This window comes from Podarcis muralis, chromosome 5 (assembly GCF_964188315.1).
Source record: "Podarcis muralis chromosome 5, rPodMur119.hap1.1, whole genome shotgun sequence".
Taxonomy (NCBI): Eukaryota; Metazoa; Chordata; class Lepidosauria; order Squamata; family Lacertidae; genus Podarcis; species Podarcis muralis.
In genome coordinates, this window is record NC_135659.1 from 99453642 (window position 1) to 99476435 (window position 22794).

The 22794-nt window shown below is 48.9% G+C and overlaps 1 protein-coding gene across 5 annotated transcripts in view; it reads left to right on the plus strand.

The window, feature by feature from the left end:
• Positions 1-22794, plus strand: part of EFCAB8 (EF-hand calcium binding domain 8) — a 60692-nt gene that overhangs the window by 35293 nt on the left and 2605 nt on the right. For 3 of the 5 annotated variants that reach the window (XM_028735628.2, XM_028735631.2, XM_028735630.2), the window contains 14 exons: positions 574-711; positions 1528-1623; positions 3515-3742; positions 5446-5516; positions 7512-7719; positions 8796-8957; positions 9674-9778; positions 10870-11007; positions 12355-12576; positions 15424-15588; positions 16454-16622; positions 16824-16956; positions 18962-19160; positions 20921-21019. In XM_028735628.2, the coding sequence (XP_028591461.2) occupies positions 574-711; positions 1528-1623; positions 3515-3742; positions 5446-5516; positions 7512-7719; positions 8796-8957; positions 9674-9778; positions 10870-11007; positions 12355-12576; positions 15424-15588; positions 16454-16622; positions 16824-16956; positions 18962-19160; positions 20921-21019 (2133 nt within the window). Of the gene's footprint in view, positions 1-573; positions 712-1527; positions 1624-3514; positions 3743-5445; positions 5517-7511; positions 7720-8795; positions 8958-9673; positions 9779-10869; positions 11008-12354; positions 12577-15423; positions 15589-16453; positions 16702-16823; positions 16957-18961; positions 19161-20920; positions 21020-22794 lie in introns of those variants that run through there. The other 2 variants (XM_077929469.1, XM_028735633.2) reach the window with 2 other exon arrangements.

Consider the following 22794-nt stretch of genomic DNA (forward strand, 5'->3'; position numbering starts at 1 on the left):
TGGAGAGTGAGAGGGGTCGGTGCGCACCGACCCCTCTCGCTCTCCAGGCTTTGCACAGCTCTCCACAAGGCGCAGAAGCCCGGCGCTGGGCTCCCATGGCTTGCGGAGAGTTGCCTGTTCTGGGGGCTGGGGTCGGGGGAAGCTCGGGCTTCCCCTGCTCCAGTCCCACGCCTGGGGGAAAAATAATTTCCCCCTTTTATTTCCCCCCCAAAAAACTAGGTGCGCCTTATGGGACGGTGCGTCCTATAGGGCGAAAAATATGGTATATGAAATATGCACTCTCTGCAAAACCAAATAAACAGAAACCTTCTAAATCTCTGAAAGTCACAAAATATGCACTCTTGATGGATTCTCTTGAAAACATTCTATGCATTAGAGTGCATATTTTGTGATGTTCAGAGAAGGTTTCTGTTTATTTGGTTCTGCAGAGAGTGCATATTTCATATGGTTCAATGTTCTATATGATATAAAGAGTTTATATTGACTCCCTTCTCCAGCCCTTTCAGGCCCTCTGACTTCCCCTCTCCTCTCTCTCTCTCTCTCTCTCTCTCTCTCTCTCTCTCTCTCTCTCAGAACATCCGCGTCTGGGATCTGCTGGATCACTTCTGCCTGCAGTCGATCCACGGCAGGAACGTCCCCCTGGGCAACTACCCCATCTCGGCCACCTACTACCACCGGCCCTGCAATTACATCATTTGCGCCACTTACACGGTGAGGAGGGGGCCGGTGAAGGACCATGGGATCAGAAGGCGAGAAATGGCTCCTCTCTCGACTTGGGCTGCTGCTGCTGCCACCTCATAGTTTGCAAACTGAGTTATTAGCATAATTTTGAATTTTGGGGTTTCTTTTTAATTTTATTTTTATTTTCAATGCAAAATTACAACAAAAATTACAAACATTGAATCCAAAATAGAGCAGTACAAACAAGAAAAAAAAAAAAACACAAGAAAAAAACCAAAAACTAAAACACACATCAACAAATAAAACCGTGTCATCATTCTAATCATTACGTACATATACACATATTGACTTCCTTCCTTTGTTCTAAGACCTCAAAATTTTTACTCTTTCTAAATTGTTGTGTCTAATGTAGATTACTTCTATCTTTATACTTTTTGCACCATTTTTTTCTTTCTTTAACCCTGCAAACCATCATGCATTACACATCGATATACTTGCTCCAGAACAATGTTTTTTTTTTCATATACTCTTTAGCACATCCCCATTCTTTTAATAATTTTTGGTACGATTGTCCCCTTATGAAGCTGTGAGTCTTGCCAGATGTATATATATATTCACAAATTTTAATTTGCCATTCTTTCATTGAAAGAAGAAAGAATTTTGGGGTTTCTGCCGCCTGTCTGTTGCTTGCAGGGCACAGTTTTTGGGCGGTTGGGGGTGGGGCTTGTTGGCATCAAATGGCGAACGGTCACCTCTAGACAATTTCTCCTGTCGGAGAGCTGCTCTGCGGTGCCTCTGCCCAGGCTTGGCTTCTCTGGGAAAATCTCCTGTGTCGTTTTGCTGCAGCTTGGCTTTTTCTACGGCGTGGAGTATGTTGACTTGGATGCCAAGACCCAGGACCAGCCGGTGTGCTGTGCACTCTACAACAAGAACTTTAAGCAGGTGAACACCTGGCTGGGAAGAGGGAAGCACCTGGGGATGTTTACCTGGGAGGAAAAAGTGTGGACCATCTAGGTGGACCAATGATGTGAGCCAGTGGCGTAGCGTGGGGGGTGCAGGGGGGGCCGGCCGCACCGGGCGCAACATCTGGGGTTAGGGCAAATCCACAGGTTAGGGGGCGCAAATCCACGGGTTAGGGGGCGCAAATTACTTGCCTTGCCCCGGGTGCTGACAACCCACGCTACGCCACTGATGTGAGCTGCTGTAAGGCAGGTTGGTTCGTTCTCAGCAGGAATGGTGGCAGAGAGGAGAGGGACAATAAAGGGGCATCTCCAAAGTGTTCTCTACCTGAAGCAAAGTTCTTAACCCGAGGTACTACTTCTGGGTTAGTGGAGTCTGTAACCTGAAGCGTGTGTAACCTGAAGTGTAGGTAACCCAAGGTACCACTGTATTATCTCTCACTTGGACCACTGCAATGCGCTCTCTGTGGGGCTACCTTTGAAGGTGACCCAGAAACTACAACTAATCCAGAACGCGGCAGCTAGACTGGTGACTGGGAGCGGCCGCTGAGACCGCATAACACCGGTCCTGAAAGACCCACATTGGCTCCCAGGACGTTTCCGAGCACAATTCAAAGTGTTGGTGCTGACCTTTAAAGCCCTAAACGGCCTGGGTCCAGTATCCCTGAAGGAGCGTCTCCACCCGCATCGTTCTGCCCGGACACTGAGGTCCAGCGCCGAGGGTCTTCTGCCGGTTCCCTCATTGCGAGAAGCGAGGTTACAGGGAACCAGGCAGAGGGCCTTCTCGGCAGTGGCACCTGCCCTGTGGAACATCCTGTGGAATGCAGTTTCTCTCTGTATGAACCTACCTGCAGTTTAAGAGCTGCGTAAGGATAGAGAGAGCATCTTCTCAGTGGCGGTTCCCTGTTTGTGGAATACACTTCCCTGAGAAGTCAGGCAACCTCTCTACCATTCATTTAGAAGACACCTGAAGGCAGCCCTGTTTAGGGAAATTTTTAATGACTGGTGTTTTAATGTATTTTTAATCTTTTGTTGGGAGCCGCCCAGAGTGGCCGGGGAAACCAAGCCAGATGGGTGGGGTAGAAATAAAGGTAAAGGTAAAGGTACCCCTGCCCGTACGGGCCAGTCTTGACAGACTCTAGGGTTGTGCGCCCATCTCACTCAAGAGGCCGGGGGCCAGCGCTGTCTGGAGACACTTCTGGGTCACGTGGCCAGCGTGACAAGCTGCATCTGGCGAGCCAGCGCAGCACACGGAAACGCCGTTTACCTTCCCGCTGGTAAGCGGTCCCTATTTATCTACTTGCACCCAGGGGTGCTTTCGAACTGCTAGGTTGGCAGGCGCTGGGACCGAGCAATGGGAGCGCACCCTGCCGCGGGGATCCGAACCGCCGACCTTTCGATCGGCAAGCCCTAGGCGCTGAGGCTTTTGCCCACAGCGCCACCCGCGTCCCATGGGGTAGAAATAAATAATAATAATAATAATAATTATTATTATTATTATTATTATTATTCAGGAGAACAATGCTTGCTCCCCTAGGCTTGAAACAGCTTTGCAACTTTTCGAATTGCAATGATTTCTTTTAAATTGTCCCCTGCTGCTCTTTTAAGTTTTTCCGGATGATTGCATCTATCTCGTATCCTGCTGGTTTTCTTGTTTTAGAGTCGGGAAGAGCAACAAAACATTGCCGTGCCGTGCATTTCTGAAGGCTGGCCTGCCGGTGTGTTTGTCCCTGAAGGAGGATGGCTTTGCTTGCTTTAAATTCTTTTTCTGGTTGCGAGAACTCTCAACGAACGGAGAGTGCGTGTGCAAATGGACCTTGGTGAATCTGACCGACCTTCTCGAGTTAACCGTCCCCTCTGGTTTTCTCCCACAGGTGGTCAGCGGCTGCTACAGCGGGGTCATCACCGTTTGGGATATCATGACCGGGCAGAAAGTGATGGAGTTTTCCACCTCGTCAGGGCAGCCGGTGGAAATCACGGCAATGACCTTTGATACCCCTGAGAGGCGGCTGATCACAGCCCTGAAAAACGGGACCATCAAGCTTTGGAACTTCAACAACGGCGCCTGCCTGATAGAGCTACCTTTTGACGACAAGGCTGAGGTCAGCGCAGGGGGCGAAATGAGAATCTGGTTCGATAACCCTTCTCTTCTTCTTTTTTTGAGAGCCAGTGTGGTGTAGTGGTTAAGAGCGGTAGTCTCATAATCTGGGAAACTAGGTTCGAGTCTCCGCTCCTCCACCTGCAGCTGCTGGGTGACCTTGGGCCAGTCACACTTCTCTGAAGTCTCTCAGCCCCACTCACCTCACAGAGTGTTTTTTGTGGGGGAGGAAGGGAAAGGAGAATGTTAGCCGCTATGAGACTCCTTAAAAAAAGGGAGTGAAAGGCGGGATATCAAATCCAAACTCTTCTTCTTCTTCTTCTTTTTTTAAAAAAATCATTTTTATTAGGTTTTCCATTTTAACACTCCAATCAAATCACATTAAATATTCCAGATTATACCTATACATATCAAATAATCCAAATATTCTGCCAAATTATATATTTTTTATTGGGACTTCCCTTGCTTCAAGTTTGGAGGGACAGAGCATTCCACCAGGTCAGAGCCATCACTGAGAAGGCCCTGGCCCTGGTGGAGGATAGTCTGACTTCCTTAGGGCCCGGGACCTATAAACTATAAACTATGGTTGTTCATGGACCTTAGGGTCCTCTGCAGGGCAGACCGGGAGAGGCGGTCCCGTAGATACGAGGGGCCTAAGCCTCGGCCACAACTCCCTCCCAAGTGCTCTGGGGATACTGGGAAACCTTTTCACGAATCCCTTCAAACTACACTTTTTTGATTCTATGAATCTGCTGTGTTTACAAGTCGCTGCCCAGTCCATGCCCTGCAGTATTCTGGGCAATGGCTGATCTGATCTGCAGGAGCTGCCCTGCCCTCTCAGCAGGAGCAGTGGCACCCTCTGTTCTGCTTCTGGGTCTGACCTGGCAGGGAGGAAGGGGTTGGGCAAGGCGCTTTATCCAGAGCGAGACACCCAGAACTGCAGCTGATATTAGTGAGGAATTCCTGCTCTGAAGTGCACTGCCATACTCTCGTGCGCCACACCAATCTCCGGGCAGTGCGAGATTCCAGGGGTTCCTGGTGCTTTCCCCAGAATGAGGGACAGGGGAGACTTTGGTGTCTTTAGGATATATGGTTTATTTGCACATGAAGGCAGCCCTGTTTAGGGAAGCTTTTAATGTTTAATAGCACCTTAAAGACCAACTAAGTTAGTTCTTGGTATGAGCTTTCGTGTGCATGCACACTTCTTCAGATACACATCTGAAGAATGTGTATCTTCAGATCTGAAGTGTATCTGAAGAAGTGTGCATGCACACGAAAGCTCATACCAAGAACTAACATAGTTGGTCTTTAAGGTGCTACTGGAAGGAATTTTTTTTGTTTTGACTATGGCAGACCAACACGGCTACCTATCTGTAAATGTTTAATAGATTATTGCATTTTAATATTCTGTTGGAAGCCGCCCTGAGTGACTGGGGAAACCCAGCCAGATGGGCAGGGTATAAATAATAAATAATAAAAATAATTTTTATTATAGTATACAACCCGCACTGACGATGCAATAACACCCCAAAAGGGACTGGCTTCTCCCATAGCCAAAGTATTGGAAATCTCGGCAGAAATCAGGCGTAGCTCTGTCTCTCATCTGCCCAGCCTGATTCTTACTCTCCAACGCCTCAACTCGGGCTTTTGTGTGCACCTTGTTTGTCTGCATAACTGGCTTTCTGCACTTTTGCGTCTCCCCAATAGATCGGCTGCGTCTTGTACATGAACCAGAAGATTTTCGTGGCTGGGTGGAGCAAGAGAGTGACCTGGTACCTGTAAGTAGAGACCAAGTGCCGGTGGGATGGGGGGTTTCCAATGTTCTCCACTTCAAGGCCAGGCCATTGCTAGACACTTAAAGACTCGGGCAACACCGTATTTTTCGCTCCATAAGACACACCTGCCCATAAGACGCACCTAGTTTTTAGAGGAGGAAAACAAGAAAAAAAAAATATTCTGAATGAAACAGTGGGTGTATGATTTTTGTGGTTCATGCTGTGGCCACTGACATGATATGTGATTTGATGGTGAGTTTGGGATAGCCCAATGCAAAAATCCTGACAATCCATGTGGATCCGTGCTTTGTAACCACGTTTTTGCGCCATTGCAGCCCCACGAAACAGTGTGCGCGTGATTTTCTTTGGTGCAGGCTGTAGCCATGGACATGCTATGTGCAGTGGCGTAGCGTGTGGGGTGCAGGGGGGGCCGGCCACAACATCTGGGGGGGGCGCACTCGCACTCGAGTGCTAAAATCCACGGGTTAGGGGGCGCAAATTACTTGCCTTGCCCCGGGTGCTGACAACCCACGCTGCGCCACTGCCTATGTGATCTGATGGTGAATTTGGGGTGACCCGATGCAAAAATCCTGAGGATCCATATGCTTTTACCTCCCTCCTCCAAGGCAACCTCCTTTATCTCTAGAGTCCCTTATCTCCCTCCTGATCGCTTGCCGATCAGCTGCTCAGCGGCTTTGTTTCAACACCCCCTCCCCTCTTTCTAAAAAAAAAAAAAAAAAAAGCACAATCTGCTTTTTGCCCCTGGGCAATTCAGCTCCAGGGACCACACATTCGCTCCATAAGATGCACAGACATTTCTCCTTACTTTTTAGGAGGAAAAAGCTGCGTCTTATGGAGCGAAAAATACGGTATAAATTAACATTTGCATAAAACCCTCCAGTATGAGAAAGGAGACGTTTGCTGGTATACCTTTCTTCCCCTCTGAGGTCAATAGCAGCTTCGGGGGGGGGAGGGGGGGAGGGATTTTGATTGGAAGAATGACATGCAGATGAAAGCCTGTTCATACTTGCCCTATCTGTTTTCGTGCCGTTTGCAGGGATGATAACAGTTCCCCCATTATGCACATGGGGCTGCTCTAAGATCTTAACAAAGAGCGAATATGGGGTAACTGTGCCCCTGAAGGACCAGGTGCACAGCCTGGGAGTCATTCTGGACTCACAGCTGTCCATGGAGGCGCAGGTCAATTCTGTGTCCAGGGCACCTGTCTACCAGCTCCATCTGGTACACAGGATGAGACCCTCCCTGCCCATAGACTGTCTCTCCAGAGTGGTGCATACTCTAGTTATCTCCCGCTTGGACTACTGCAATGCGCTCTATGTGGGGCTACCTTTGAAGGTGACCTGGAAACTACAACTAATCCAGAATGCGGTAGCTAGACTGGTGACTGGGAGCGGCTGCCAAGACCACATAACACCGGTCTTGAAAGACCTACATTGGCTCCCAGTACGTTTCCGAGCACAATTCAAAGTGTTGGTGTTGACCTTTAAAGCCCTAAATGGCCTCAGTCCTGTATAGCTGAAGGAGTGTCTCCACCTCCATCGTTCTGCCCGGACACTGAGGTCCAGCTCCGAGGGCCTTCTGGCGGTTCCCTCCCTGCGAGAAGCCAAGTTACAGGGAACCAGGCAGAGGGCCTTCTCGGTAGTGGCACCCGCCCTGTGGAACTCCCTACCACCAGATGTCAAAGAGAACAACAACTACCAGACTTTTAGAAGACATCTGAAGGCAGCCCTGTTTAGGGAAGCTTTTAATGTTTAATAGGTTATTGTGTTTTGATATTCTGTTGGAGGCCGCCCAGAGTGGCTGGGGAAACCCAGCCAGCTGGGCGGGGTATAAATAATAAAATATTATTATTATTATTATTATTATCATCATTATTGGCTTCCCCCCTTTTCTGTGATGTAAGGGGAAGATTCTGTCTCCTGCCCCTCTCCTCTCCCTGGACAGCTACAATGGAGCTACTTAATTTCTCCTAACCAGAGACAACAAGGAAGACGAGAAAGTGATCGAGTGCAAGCACTGGAAGTCCTACCACTCCGACGACATCTCGTGCATGGACAGCTACGGCAAGAATCTTTTGGCAACCGCATCCTGCAACGGAGACATCGTCCTGTGGAGCGTCCACTCTGGGCAGGCATTCTGCCGATTCAACGCATCCGAGAGCCCCTTGATCCTTGCTCCCCAAAGGGTAATGTTCAAAGCCCCATACGCCACAAAGGCTCTCTTTTGCAATTTCCCAAGGCGGTTGGCATTTCCCTGGGGCTGCTGGGGAGCGAAACCTCCCACTCCAGAGTGCAGTAGCCTTTCCCGCCTGCCACTGCTGGCTGCTGTGCAGTTTTGCTCAGGGAAAATGCCCCACGAGACAGATTTGAAGGTAGATCTCTGGACGGCAGGTTTGCCGGAGATCAGCAAGAGCGTCCGACTCCCAGTTGTTTAGCAATAACAACGTGGTTTATTCCACCTGAGCTCATTTCATTTCTGAAGACCAATCCCTGGGCTCAGAAAGTCTCCTGAAGTGCCCTAGTCTCTCATTTCCATGGGACGTGAAATGCTACCTGATTAAAGGAAACTTTATGAAGATGGTATTCAGGTGGTATTTGACTCCGTCAAAATTGGAAAAGATTAGCATGAAAATGGAAACTTTTCCCACAAGTGGTGGACGTGTCCCAAAATTAAATCATTTTGGGACATGATATATGATGAATTGAAGAAAATGTTAAAATAAGATAAGATTTTTAGTTAATCTTTCTATTTCCCCCCATCTTTTTTCTTGTTTTTCTTTTCTATTTTCTCCTTGTGTACATTCTTTTTCTTTCGTAACAGAACAATGTGTGTGATTATGCATAGTTTTTAATGTGTAAATAGAGATGATTTCATGGGGGGGGGGGGAAGTAACAAAATCCGTACAATTACTTCTACTATTGCATTTGGATTTCTAATCTTTCTGCCGTTGGAAATATTGAAGGCCCCTTTCCAAAATGAAATTTCTTCTCCTATGGCGTGGGATGCATCTAGCAAGATGCTCTCTCTCACACCAACTGTTTAAAAGTCTACATGTTGATCCCAAGGTGGGCTTTCCTGATGGTGGGAAGAAACACCACATCCCTTTGCTGGGATGAAGCCAAGGAGAGCTCAAGCCCTCCTCTTCCAAGGGAGAACAGCTGGCCTGGCCTGCTCCCACCCTTCAATATTTAGGGGTGAGGGTGGTGGGGCAAGCGTTGCACCTGCTTGCGCTGAAGTGGAAACGGCGTCCCCTTTCACCAGGAGTTCTCCTCGGACCCAGACATCCCCTTGCTTAACAAGAGCCCCAAGAAGACAGGCTGCAACCATCGGCAGGCCATGAAGAAGTGCTTCGCCTGCTCAAGAAAGGCCACCGCCTTCAAAACTGCCATCCCTCAGCGGCCGGCCAGCGCAAAGACTCACCAGGTGAAATCTCATATATATATATATATATATATATATATATATATATATATATATATACACACTTATTGGTTTTTTAACATATCATTTCCAGCAATTATTAAACATACTGTTATGTCTTATACAGTCATACCTCGGGATGAATACGCTTCAGCTTAAATATTTTCAGGTTGTGTTCCATGGCGACCCAGAAGTTATGGAGCACGTTACTTCTGGGTTTTGCCACTCGCGCATGCGCAGATGCTCAAAATGACATCATGCGCATGCGCGGAAGCGGCGAAACGCGACCCGTGCATGCACAGACACGGAGTTGCATCTTATGTTTGCTTCAGGATGCGAACGGGGCTCCGGAACAGATCCCGTTCGCATCCCGAGGTACCACTGTACAATTTTTTTTGACTTCCATCAATCACATCTGAAAATTTTCCAATCTTTTCCACTTAATATATATTTCTTACTTTCACTGTTACATTTCAATCTCATAACTAATATCTCTCTTCTTTCTCTTCTTTGCAATATTTCATATATTCCTCCTTACAGAACTTCCTGTAGTCCTGCTGGTGTAATTTGTTGATTACAGTTGCTCTTCAAATAATTCATATACTTCTTCCAATCTTCTGTGAATCTCCGGTCCCGCAGGTTTCGAATCCTTCCTGTCATTTTATCCAATTCTGCCCAGTCCATTAATTTCGTCTGCCGTTCTTCTTTCGTCGTACCAGGTGACATCTCCCATCCCCCAGAGGCGCCCGGCTTCAGCCATGCCCGGAAACCGCATCATACGCCCAGCTACATCCGTTCCCGGAAGCCACATCATGAAGGCCCAGGTAGGTTTTTTTTTGGGGGGGGGGAACCTCCTTGGGGCTGATGTGGGGGGCAAGGGGAGTGGGCAGCCCTGCTTTTCTCTGCTCAGCTGATGTGCAAAGTGTTGGCGAGCACATGGCATGGTGCAGTATGCTGCCGGCTTGTGCCTGAAGACAGGGAACCCAGGCAGGTCTTTCTCTCTTGGACACCCTTCCTTTCTCAGTGTGCTTCCTATCTTGGCCTGGAGCCAGACCTACGGGCATTGTACAACCCCCAATTGTCTTCTCCACCTCAGGCTTCTTATATACAGTCATACCTCGCGTTACAGCCGCTTCATGTTGCATTTTTTCGGGTTGCGGACTGCCAAAACCCAGAAGTACCAGCACGGGTTACTTCCAGGTTTCGGCAGTCACGCATGCGCAGTAGTGCTAAATCACGCTTTGTACATGCGCAGAAGCGCCGAATTGCAACCCACGCATGCGTAGATGAGCAGATGCAGGTTGAGAACACTGCGGGGTGCGAACATGCATCCCGCATGGATCACGTTCGCAACCCAAGCATCCACTGTATTTACTATTGGTCCTTAAAGATCTTAAGCACGTGTGTGTGTGAGTTTGCACTTTCTGCAGCTGTTTTTTGGTTTTGCTGGTAGTGGGGTTTTTTAACCTCAAGATTCCTTCCTCTCTTCTGCTTTCTTTATTTTCAGCTGATTAATTGCTCTTCCCATGGCTAGATTTCCATGGAAGAATTCTAATTTCATTGAATCATAGAATTGTAGCATTCGCAGTGACCCCCACGGGTCATTTAGGAATCTCAGCTAAAGTGTCTCTGACAGATGGCCATTCAACCTCTGCTTAAGAACATTAAAGGAAGGAGAGAAACGCAATGCAATGCAAATAAATTAATAAAATTAATAACAGCCCAATATCACTTTTATGATCTCGGCAGGGTGCAACAGGGTTAACCCTGTATGTGGTGGAATCTATAAAATCTGCACCAATGGTCCCTGGCGAGGCACATGCTGCGGATTTGAGATGTCTTCACAAGCAGCCAGGCCAGAGCACTAGAGGACCTTCTTAGAAAAAGTCTGATGATGTTTCTCTCGACTTTGCAGGCAGCGTGGGAACCCGAAGGAAGCGACAAGACTGCCGCTGGGTCTCATGTTCACGCAGCCCCTGAGACTGGCTCACCGAAGGCCGAGACCCCTACATGGCAGGAAGAAGTCATCGCCAGCCGGGTTGGTGTAGAGAAGGTTAGTGCCGCCGGTTCCTCTGCCATGGGTCCAGTAGCGTGGGGTCTGGGTTCGGCCAAGAGCAGCCCTGCGCAAACTCCAATTTTTAATAGCGCTCATTTCTGCGCTCGTTTCTTTACTCAAGGAAATATATTTTTCTATCAACGTGGGATTGCCATTTCCCCAGAGTGCATCACAGTCTTCCACCTTGCCCCTTCATCCGCTAAATGCTTCTTTTCACTCTGAATGGAGCGTTCGTAACCTGAAGGAGCGTCTCCATCCCCATCGTTCTACCCTGACACTGAGGTCCAGCGCCAAGGGCCTTCTGGCGGTGTAGTGTGGTGTAGTGGTTAAGAGCGATAGACTTGTAATCTGGGGAAGCGGGTTCGCGTCTCTGCTCCTCCACATGCAGCTGCTGGGTGACCTTGGGCCAGTCACACTTCTTTGAAATCTCTCAGCCCCACTCACCTCACAGAGTGTTTGTTGTGGGGGAGGAAGGGAAAGGAGAATGTTAGCCGCTTTGAGACTCCTTAAAGGGAGTGAAAGGCGGGATATCAAATCCAAACCAGGCAGGGGGCCTTCTTGGTGGTGGCACCCGCCCTGTGGAACGCCCTCTCACCAGATGTCAAAGAGATAAACAACTACCAGACTTTTAGAAGACATCTGAAGGCAGCCCCGTTTAGGGAAGCTTTTAAAGTTTGATGCATTACGGTATTTTAATATTTTGTTGGAAGCCCAGCCAGAGGGGTGGGGTATAAATAAATTATTATTATTATTATTATTATTATTATTATTATTATTATGGTTTTTGCCGAAAAGCCACATAAATTTGAGATTGAGATGTATGGCGAGATCAAGGAAGGGAAGGGTTACAACGAGGGCAGCAATAGAGCTGTCAAACTGGAAGCAGATGGAAGCACTGGGCAATGATGATAAGATGCAATTGCTCTCGTTGCTTCAGGCATCATCCATATTGACGCCTGCCGTGTCCAAAACAGTGTGAATATTTCGCACGGTGCAGGAATGAGCTCCACACTTACGGTTCTCATTGGCTGCCGCCATTGTACGGCACTGTCACATGGAATCACAGAGTTGCAATGGGTTCCAAGGTGCACTCACAGCTGGAGTTTTCCTAGCAGCTTCCAAGAGGGTGTTAGCCAAAGAACTGGGCCCCTCCCTGAGACCAATTACCAACCACCTGATGCCCGCCAGATCCTGTGAACTATCACTCCTATCGGCCACACCCTGTGTGGTAAAGGATGTGGGCAGTTTTGGACCACATCCCCTGCAAAGCATCACACTGGGAAAGCCCCCGCAGTCACTGCGATTCTGAAAGGTCTCTCGCTTTACCCCTCTCTGCCTTTCTAGATCCTCTTTCTGAAAGCTCGCGAGCGAGACTCTCACACAGCCATTTTGCTGACCAGCTGCTCCGACGGGAACATCTACGCTTGGACGTTCGGCGGCAAAGGAGGGATGCTGGGCAAATTCCGAGGAGGCCACGGACATGCCCAGGACACCGTGGTCTGTTCCATGAGCACGGATGACAAGAACCTAGTCCTCTTCACTGGGGATTCCTTGGGCTACTTGAAGGTCAGTGCTCCCACTTCCCTGTGGATTAGGGACTAGGCAGTTGATGGCTCCATATTCTGGGCATGGTACCTCCAACTCCTGGCTGCCTGTTTGCCTCAGTGCCCTCCAGATGTTCTGGACTGTAACAACAACAACAACAACAACAACAACAACAACAACAACAACTTATTTATACCCCACCCATCTGGTTGAATTTCCCCAGCCACTCTGGGCAGCTCCCAATCAAGTGTTAAAAACAATACAGTGGTGCCTCGCAAGACGAAATTAATCCGTTCTGCGAGTCTCTTCGTCTTGCTTTTTTTCGTCTTGCGAAGCATGGCTATTAGCGGCTTAGTGGCTATTAGCGGCTTAGCAGCTTAGCGGCTATTAACGGCTTAGCGGCTTTAAGAAAAAGGAAACAAACTCGCAAGAACTCGCAAGACGTTTCGTCTTGCGAAGCAAGCCCATAGGGAAATTCGTCTTGCGGAACGACTCAAAAAACGGAAAACCCTTTCGTCTAGCGAGTTTTTCATCTTGCGAGGCATTCGTTTTGCGGGGCACCACTGTACAGCATTAAACATTAAAAGCTTCCCTAAACAGGGCTGCCTTCAGGTGTCTTCTAAAAGTCTGGTAGTAGTTTTTCTCTTTGACATCTGGTGGGAGGGCGTTCCACAGGGCGGGCGCCACCACCGAGAAGGCCCTCTGCCTGGTTCCCTGTAACTTGGCTTCTCGCAGTGAGGGAACCACCAGAAGGCCCTTGGCACTGGACCTCAGTGTCCGGGCAGAACAATGGGGGTGGAGACGCTCCTTCAGGTATCCTGGACCGAGGCCGTTTAGGGTTATAAAGGTCAGCACCAACACTTTGAATTGTGCTCGGAAACATACTGGGAGCCAGTGCAGATCTCCCAGTAACTCCCATCGCAGCCGTGATGCCTGAGGCTGGTGGGACCTGAATCCCAAATGGTTATTTCTTCATCTCCTACACAGAGAACTGAAAGCTCAGACAATTCGGAGGAGTGCGAATCTCAAAGGATGGTTGTGTTTTCGGTTTGCATGGTGTGAATTAAGTAGGTTTGCCTTTAAATGTGAATAGAATCGAATTCTCCTTGTCCTTCCTCTGCTCCCAAACTCCATGGTGCTGTTGTTGCCTCCAGTCCCACAGCTTCCCTATGGGTTCCTGCAGGGGCGTTGCATGAACCCACAGTGGGTGGGGCCCAGAGGGTGAAGGTGCCCACAGAGGCAGCCCAGCCTTGCCTACCTGGCATGCTGAGGGAGAAATGAGCTCCCTTGGCCACAGTGCCTCATGGGGTTGGGGCTAATGGAGCTCGTTCCTCCGTGCTCTGGGCGCTGGCAGCCATCCCTGCCCCCTCCTCAAAATGTGCCCGGGGCCCCGGCCCCTGCTGCCCTCCCCACTCACTACGCCACTGGGTTTCTGTGCTTGACACAGCTGCTCAGGTATATACAGTGAAGGGGAAAAAAGTATTTGATCACCTGCTAAATTTGCCCGTTAGCCCTCTGACGAAGAAATGACCAGAAATGACAGAATACCTTCTGAGATGTGTGCAAACCTGGTGGCCACCTACAAGAAACTTCTGACCTTTGTAATTGCCACCAAATACTAAGTCATCTTTTGCAAAGGGAATCAAATACTTATTTCACTCATTATAATGCCCTCCAATCTCTGACTTTTGTCTTCTGGGTTTCTGGGGTTTTTCCTGTTGTGATTCTGTCTCTCACAGCTACAATAAACCTACCATTAAAATTATGGACTAGTCATTTCTTCGTCAGAGGGCAAACGGGCAAATTTAGCAGGAGATCAAATATTCCCGCCCCCCCCCTCACTGTAACCTTGTGAAGGCAGTTAGCAGGATATGAAATGTTTGCTCAGGTACTGGCCATGGCTCCACCCTCTGAATGTCCCCTGTGGAAAATGAAAGGAAGGTGGCTTGCACCAAGGGTGGCCGTGCCTGTGGCTATTTTGCACAGCCGCTCTGCCCTTTTTGAAAATGCCAGACGTTCTGCGTTGTGAGAAGGGTGGCAGAGCCAAGGGGCAAACACAAAACCGCCACCATTTGCTTGCTGAGTCACGTGGATGCGCTCCAGACAGGGAGCGAGCAAAGCACGCTGTAGACATTTCTATTTTAATGGGATTGTTTTCATTGTGCATGTTAATTGTTGTGCATTTTAATGATGCACAGTCATAATTTGCAAGCTGCTTTTTGAAATACAGTCGTACCTTGGCTCCCAAAAGCCTGGGGAGTCGAATGTTCCAGCTCCTGAATGATCGAAAAACGTGAGTGAGTGTTCTGGTTTTTGAACTTTTCTGGGAAGCTGAGTGTCTGGTGTTGCTTCCACTATTGTTTCTGGTGCACCTGCACAATTGGAAACTAATTGGAAGCCGCGCCTTGGTTTCCGAACGTTTTGGAAGTCAAATGGATTTCTGGAACGGATTCCGTTCGACTTTTGAGGTATGACTGTATTTCGTATCCTGCCCTTCCTCCTGATGCAGTTTCAAAACAATTATTTATTTGCATTATATTTGGTCTTTTTAATTTTTGTACCATTCCTTGGCATTTTCTTGCAGGGCGTTCACACACCTCTCTGTTAGCCTCTTGTCCTTTGCACATTTCCCAATACATTTCCCTGTGGCTTTCCAGACCGCAAGAAGTCCTATTCTTTTTTTTTAAAAGCGGATTTGTTGCACTAGGGCAACAGAGACCTTTTATTCCGCTTTTAGCTGTGCAAGCCTAAAGTTCTGGCATATTCTTGAATCTCTCCTGCAACGTACCAAGAAGGCTGGAGGCACCCCTAGCGCGGAAAGATCCTGAGTCAGGCTCCTCTGCTCACCATTCCCTCCCTTTTTCCTAGATCTGGGATATCATGAATTACTGCACACCGAGAGGGGAGATAGACCCTGAGTCAGAGATTAGCGACGAGAATCTTCCGCAGCCGAGCCAGAACTCTTTTCGCGGCTTAATCCCTGATTACTGCAGAATTCCCTCGGACTTCAGTTCCTCTGGTATGACCGAAGAGGTTAGAAGCGTGACATCCTTTTTCCAGAGAGGTACCAAGCTGTACCAATGGGACTGCGTGAGAGGAAGTGTTGGGGCAACATGGCACACGTTGGATTGTGTGATTATTTAATAACGACACCTTTCTACGTTTTATTGTTAATTCTGCTTCGCCATCTGACCCCAGAACACTCCTTTAACTCATGCATCCCAGACATAAAGTTTGCAAGTTTTGGTAGCTTTTAGCCCATCTCCCACAAGACTCAGAAGGCTCCTCCCTCACCCCACAAGATTTCCCCCCAAACCAGGAACCATTCCCAGCAGCAGCAGCAGCAGCAGCAGCAACGACAATTTATTATTTATACCCCGCCCATCTGGCTGAGTTTCCCCAGCCACTCTGGGTGGCTTCCAATCGAGTGTTAAAAACAATACAGCACTCAATATTATTAATAATAATATAATAATTATTTATTATTTATACCCCACCCACCTGGCTGGGCTTCCCCAGCCACTCTGGGCGGCTTCCAACAAAATATTAAAATACCGTAATACATCAAACATTAAACACTTCCCTAAACAGGGCTGCCTTCAGATGTCTTCTAAAAGTCTGGTAGTTATTTTTCTCTTTGACATCTGGTGGGAGGGAGTTCCACAGGGCGGGCGCCACCACTGAGAAGGCCCTCTGCCTGGTTCCCTGCAACTTGGCTTCTCGCAGTGAGGGAACCACCAGAAGGCCCTCGGCGCTGGACCTCAGTGTCCGGGCAGAACGATGGGGGTGGAGACGCTCCTTCAGGGATACCGGGCAGAGACCGTTTAGGTCTGCCGCCTTCCTGACGACGGGCTTCAGCATCTGGTGTAACAGGGGCCTCTTTAAATTTCTGCGGCAGGAACACGAGGGCTGGTTCACCTCTCTGATTCCCCCCGTCTGCCTGAGCTCCTGGAGGGGACACTTGAAGAACGTGGGCAGCATCAAATACGTGGAGAGATTCAGGGCGATTCTCACTTCCAGCCATGACAGCACAATCAAGCTCTGGATGCTCTCGGGGAGACACGTGGGTGAGGCATTTTCTCTCAGATGGTGTCGTGGGAGACCAGGAGGCTGGTCCGGGGCAGGGGAGCAGAGCGACGGAATCATTGGGAGGGACCCCGTTGGTCATCCAGCCCAGCCCGCTGCAATGCCGGAAGTCCATTCGCCCTGAGCTGCTGCAGTTGGGCAGCAGAAAGAAAGCCCAGATCTCCTTCTGGCTTCCCCCACAGGGACGTTTGGGCAGGCGGTGTGGAGGCTGGAATTGCAGTCCATGATGACGGCAGAAGTGCCTGAGGACATCCGCCGAACAGGCTCGCTGCAGACCCTGAAGGTCCTGAATGAAGGCCGGCAGCCCCACTGGGAGTGAGTAAACAGAGGCGGACACCTTTTCTTGGCCCTGCAGCGGAGGGGCCCCTTTGCTGCAATCTTGTACCTGCAGCACGGAAAATAGTGCCCCCCCCTGAGCGCTATGGAGAACACAGCAGCTAGTTGCTGCTAGAAACAGCATCCCCTCCAACATTTCTCCAATGAAAAAAGGAAAAGCGAGACATTCCGGGATCAAATTGTGGGAATCTTGGGACTTCCGGTCCGCTGCCAAGGTAAATTGCGGCAAGCTCTGTGTCGTCCTATTAAGGAAGGACATGGTCCAGGGTGTCATGGCTTTGGGGGTGAGTGCCAGGGCTAGGCGCCCCCCCCCAATCCCCACGGAATAGTGGGGACTCCGGAGGTCCAGCAGAGCCATAATCCAACCCCCCTGCTGCCACTGCTGTGTTGGGGAATGAAGAGGCTTGAGTCCGCTCACGGCTCTAACGCACCCTGCAGCCGAAGCCACACACCATCACCGCAAGCAGCAGATTTTTCAATTAAGAGGTAAAGGTAAAGGGGACCCCTGACCATTAGGTCCAGTCGCGGACAACTCTGGGGTTGTGGAGCTCATCTCGCATTCTTGGCCGAGGGAGCCGGTGTAATGCTTCTGGGTCATGTGGCCAGCAGGACTAAGCCACTTCTGGCGAACCAAAGCAGCGCACAGAAATGCCGTTTACCTTCCCGCCAGAGCGGGACCTATTGATCTACTTGCACTTTGACGTGCTTTTGAACTGCTAGGTTGGCAGGAGCAGGGATTGAGCAACAGGAGCTCACCCCGTCACGGGGATTCGAACTGCCGACCTTCTGATCGGCAACTCCTAGGCTCTGTAGTTTAACCCACAATGCTACCCTCGCCCCATTTTTAAGAGGTACAAACCAAATAAAGTTTTTAGAGAAAAAATTAGGTTTAAATTGATTTGGTAAAACGGAAGCCATAAAGGAAGCCAGCTTCCGATTTCTGCAGGCAAGCTCTGCAAGGGGACTTTTTGCGAATGGGAGCAGAGAGCAATTGCAGAGCAAATTCCCCTCAATGTAGCGGGAAGCAGAGTCTGCAGATTCACTTGAATCTCTTAGTTAAGTTTATTTCCTGCTGTCCCCTTTAATCCCTCTTAAAAGAATAAAGACACTAGAGTCTTTTTGAGTAAAGTACAGTGGACCCTCCAGATACAAACTTAATTCATTCTGGGGGTCCGTACGTACCCTGAAAAGTCTGCAACATGAGGCGCCGCTTCAGCTCACACGAGCAGTGTGATTGAGCGCTTCTGCGCATGCAGTGAAACCCGGAAGTATACACTTACGGGTTTGCCGCCTTCGCAACCCGAAAGTTACGTTACCTAAACGTAACCCAAGGGTCCACTGTAACAAGAAGTTTACTCACATTTCAGTCCACGATTTGATTCCTGAAAGGCAGGCTTTACTTGGTAGTTACATCACGAAACAGTGTGAGTTCATCTCATACAGTAGGGAGACTGAACTCATGTGCTGCTGGCTGAGAGCCAGCAGGCAGCAAAATTACATTAGTAGAATAAAAAATGGCTGCCGGAGAGCAGCATGGCAGCGAGAGAACAAGACAACTTCAATAAGACAAAACTGCAAGACTAAACTAGACTGAACTGAGAAAACGGCTGCATGAACTGGCTTTTTTATGGAGGCAGCCCGGCCCATGCCCATCTCCCAGGTCACATGCAGTTGCATTTGACTGTACCAATGGATCACATCCCACACAAATCAGAAAGCAGGATGGCTTCTGGAAAATAGGGACACTTGGAGGGTCTGGGATTAACAGTTAAAGGCCAGGTTGAAGAGGAATGTTTTCCCCTGGTGCCTAAAGACAGGTAACAAAGGTGTCAGAGCATCCCACAAGTGAGGAGCCACCACAGAAAAGGCCCTGTTCTGGTGCTGCCACCGAGGGGCCTCTCACAGAGGCGCATGGAAAAGGTATTTGTTTGCATGCACCAGGGTCATTATTTCTCTCCCCCCCCCGCCCCGTTCCTGCTTGCAGGAGCACCCGCAATATCGTGCAGACGCTCAGCCAGCAGAGGAGGCAGCAGTCCATGCTGATGGATTTCCTGCACGTCAAGTCGTCCCACGACGCTGCCAGCAAGATGCAGGAAATGATGCACAAAGAGACGCGGATCATCCAGATCACAGACGAGCAAATTGAGGCCTCTTATCAGCAGTGGGAAGAGTTTGGGAAGCTGGTGAGGAAGATCTCTTGCTTCTTGGCGGGGCGGGTCATCTGCTGTCTAAAAAGTGACCAGAGCACATGGGAGAGGGCAGGGTACCTGTTTGTCCTGTTGCAGAACCGAGCTGCCTGCGACGCGACGGGTCAGTTGGCGGAATCCACGCCTATCTCTCAGTCGGGTTGTCAGTGGCATCGCTAGAAGTTGCCACAATAGCATCCGAGTGGCCTGAGCATTTTAATTTCAAATATTCTGATTACTTCCACTTTTAGTTAAGTTTTTATATTTATTTACTTGATGGGGGCGGCAGCTGCCCCCCTGGCTACACCCAGCCAATGAGCGCTAGAACGTCACTTGATGCCATCCACCCATTGAAATTTACAACTTACGGAGCTGGACGGGGCTTCCAGATGAAGGCCTTGATGTGGCATAGAATTGAAGATTTTGGAAGGGTCCCCTGGGGGTCATCTAGACCAACCCCCTGCAATGCAGGATTCACAACTACAGCATCCATGGCAGGTTTGTTTAAATCTTTGTTTAAAACCTCTGAATGAAGCCCACCACCCTCTGGGGGAATCTGTTGCGCTGTCAAACGGTTCTTGTGGTCAGAAAGTTATCATATTCATATATATATACAGTGGTGCCTCGCAAGACGAAATTAATCCGTTCCGCGAGTCTCTTCGTCTTGCATTTTTTTCGTCTTGCGAAGCACGGCTATTAGCGGCTTAGCGGCTATTAATGGCTTAGCGGCTTAGCGGCTATTAACGGCTTAGCGGCTTTAAGAAAAAGGAAACAAACTTGCAAGAACTCGCAAGACGTTTCGTCTTGCGAAGCAAGCCCATAGGGAAATTCGTCTTGCGGAACGACTCAAAAAATGGCAAACCCTTTCGTCTAGCGAGTTTTTCGTCTTGCGAGGCATTCGTCTTGCGGGGCACCACTGTGAGTATATGTACACACACACACACACACACACACACACACACACAGACACACGTATATATATATTACAAATAAAAATATATATTGATTCTAACCTATACTGAAATGTTTAAATGTTTCTTTGATTGTCCTTGAATCTTCCTGCCACACTTGCCATTCTCTGCTGCCACGCCAGGGTGGCACGTCACACCCTTTGAGAACTGCTGCTCTATGGTGTTAACCCCTTCATGCAGTAATTGGACTTAAGCACGTTGGTTATCGGACGCTGGCTATCTCACAGAAAGGAGATTCTAGCCCAAGCATTAGGAAGAGCTTTCTGATGCTACAAGCCATTCGACAGTGGAACGGACTCGCTTGGAATAATAATAATAATAAAATAAAATTAAAATTAAAATTAAAAAATAATATTTTATTTATATCCTGCCCTCCCCAGCCGAAGCCGGGCTCAGAGCGGCTAACAACAATAAAAGCAACACAGTTTACATAAAATCGCAATCAGTTAATTGAAATGCATTCTAAAATCAATTCATTCTAAAATCAATTCAGAAGGTGGAAGGTGGTGGGCTCTCCTCCGTCGGCATTTTCAAAGCAGAGGTTGGATAGTCACCTGTCAGGGATGCTTTAGTTGTCGCTCCTGCATTTCCGGGGTTGGGCTGGATGGCCTTTGGGGGTCCCTTCCAATTCTGCGGTTCTATGGCTCCAAGGCATGCAGGGCAGGGCAGGGACGGGAAAGGCAGGTGGGACCATTGGGTAGCTCAGGGGAGGGGAGCCAGAGGCAGGGGAAGGGAGGAGGGCCCAGCTAAGTGACTTCTCTGGCTTAAATCCCTCGGTGAGCGCAGAAGAGCGATATCCTGGGCAGCGCCTACAAGCAGAAGTTTCCGCGCCCCGTCTTGAAGCAGCTCCCGGAAATGAAGGCCTACGTAGCCCACAAGGACCAGGTAAGTGAGCTCCAGGAGAAGATGAGAGTCGGCGGGGTGAAGGGGTGGTGGGAGCTCACATAATCCCATGCCCTCTAACATGTCTCCGATGCAAATAGCGACGTCCTAAAGAAAAAGTCGTATGGTTCAAGCTATGGTTTCCCCAGTAGTGATGTATGGAAGTGAGAGCTAGACCATAAAGAAGGCTGATCGCCGAAGAATTGATGCTTTTGAATTCTGGTGCTGGAGGAGACTCTTGAGAGTCCCCTGGACTCCAAGAAGATCAAACCTCTCCATTCTGAAGGAAATCAGCCCTGAGTGCTCACTGAAAGGACAGATCCTGAAGCTGAGGCTCCAAGACTTTGGCCACCTCATGGGAAGAGAAGACTCCCTGGAAAAGACCCTGATGTTGGGAAAGATGGAGGGCACAAGGAGAAGGGGACGACAGAGGACGAGATGGTGGGACAGTGTTCTTGAAGCCACCAGCATGAGTTTGACCAAACTGCAGGAGGCAGTGGAAGACAGGAGTGCCTGGCGTGCTCTGGTCCAGGGGGTCACGAAGAGGAGGACACGACTAAACAACAATAACAAAGAAGAGCGGGACATTCCGGGATCAAATCGGAAACCGGGACGGCTTCTCTAAATCCAGGATTGTCTGGAAAATAGGGACACTTGGAGGGTCTGAGTTAGTTACTGCCTAGGAATTTCCTGCTTTGCCACTTGTTTCCCCAATGTCTGGAACATCGCTGCATCAGAACGTTTGGCCAGACATGGGCGGGTGGCTCTGGGGCGAGGCTAAAATGGATAATATGGATTATTCAAATACAGCAACAAGGAGGGAGCTTCCCTTTTCCCTTTGGCTTCTCATTCTTCGCTGGGGGTGTCTGCATTCCACCTGAAAGTCAGTGAACTGTGATTGCAAATTGATATGCTGATTTACGGAAATGGGTAAACTCTGCAGAAAAGGTTCAGTTCGCTTTGAGTGACCCTAATAATTTTTTGACACATAAAGTGGCTGTTTGTGCACTGGCAGCAAAAAGAGAAAGAAAGAAAGAAAGAAAGAAAGAGAGAGAGAGAGAGAGAGAGAGAGAGAGAGAGAGATGAGGAATGGGAGAGTTGGATAATACAGAGTGATTCGTAATGAAGTATACAGTTTCAACGCACTATAAAAAGAAGAAGAAGAATATAATATATCTTATGTTACCTGTAACAGAATTGTAGAGGAATGTTTAAAGTTTTTTTTAGTAGCAGTCACAGATGTTCTATATGTGTAGCCTTTGTCACACAACACATATTGAATCGGTAATCTATTTCTGCCCAAACACGACTCACCCTATGCATTGATTTTCCTGGAATTCATTGAATTGCGGTGCAAACACTATTGATGACGTCTTCCAATACACATGGTCGTCCAGGACTTCTAAGTTTGCACAAACAGCCTGTAGTTTCAAACTTTTTATGCCAATTGTAGATACATTTTCTGCTTGGAGGTTTTCCCCCCGAATCACGATCTAAAATGCCGTCACACAACAGTTACAGATTCCGTTTTGCTCAATTCAAGAACCCAAAACGCCTTCTCCACTGCAGTCACAGCCATTTTGCCTGACTAGTCACGTGACACGTGTGCTATCGCCTACGTCACTTCCCTCCGTAAAGGTAAAGGGACCCCTGACCATTAGGTCCAGTCGTGACCGACTCTGGGGTTGCGGTGCTCATCTCGCTTTACTGGCCGAGGGAGCCGGCGTACAGCTTCCGGGTCATGTGGCCAGCATGACTAAGCTGCTTCTGGCGAACCA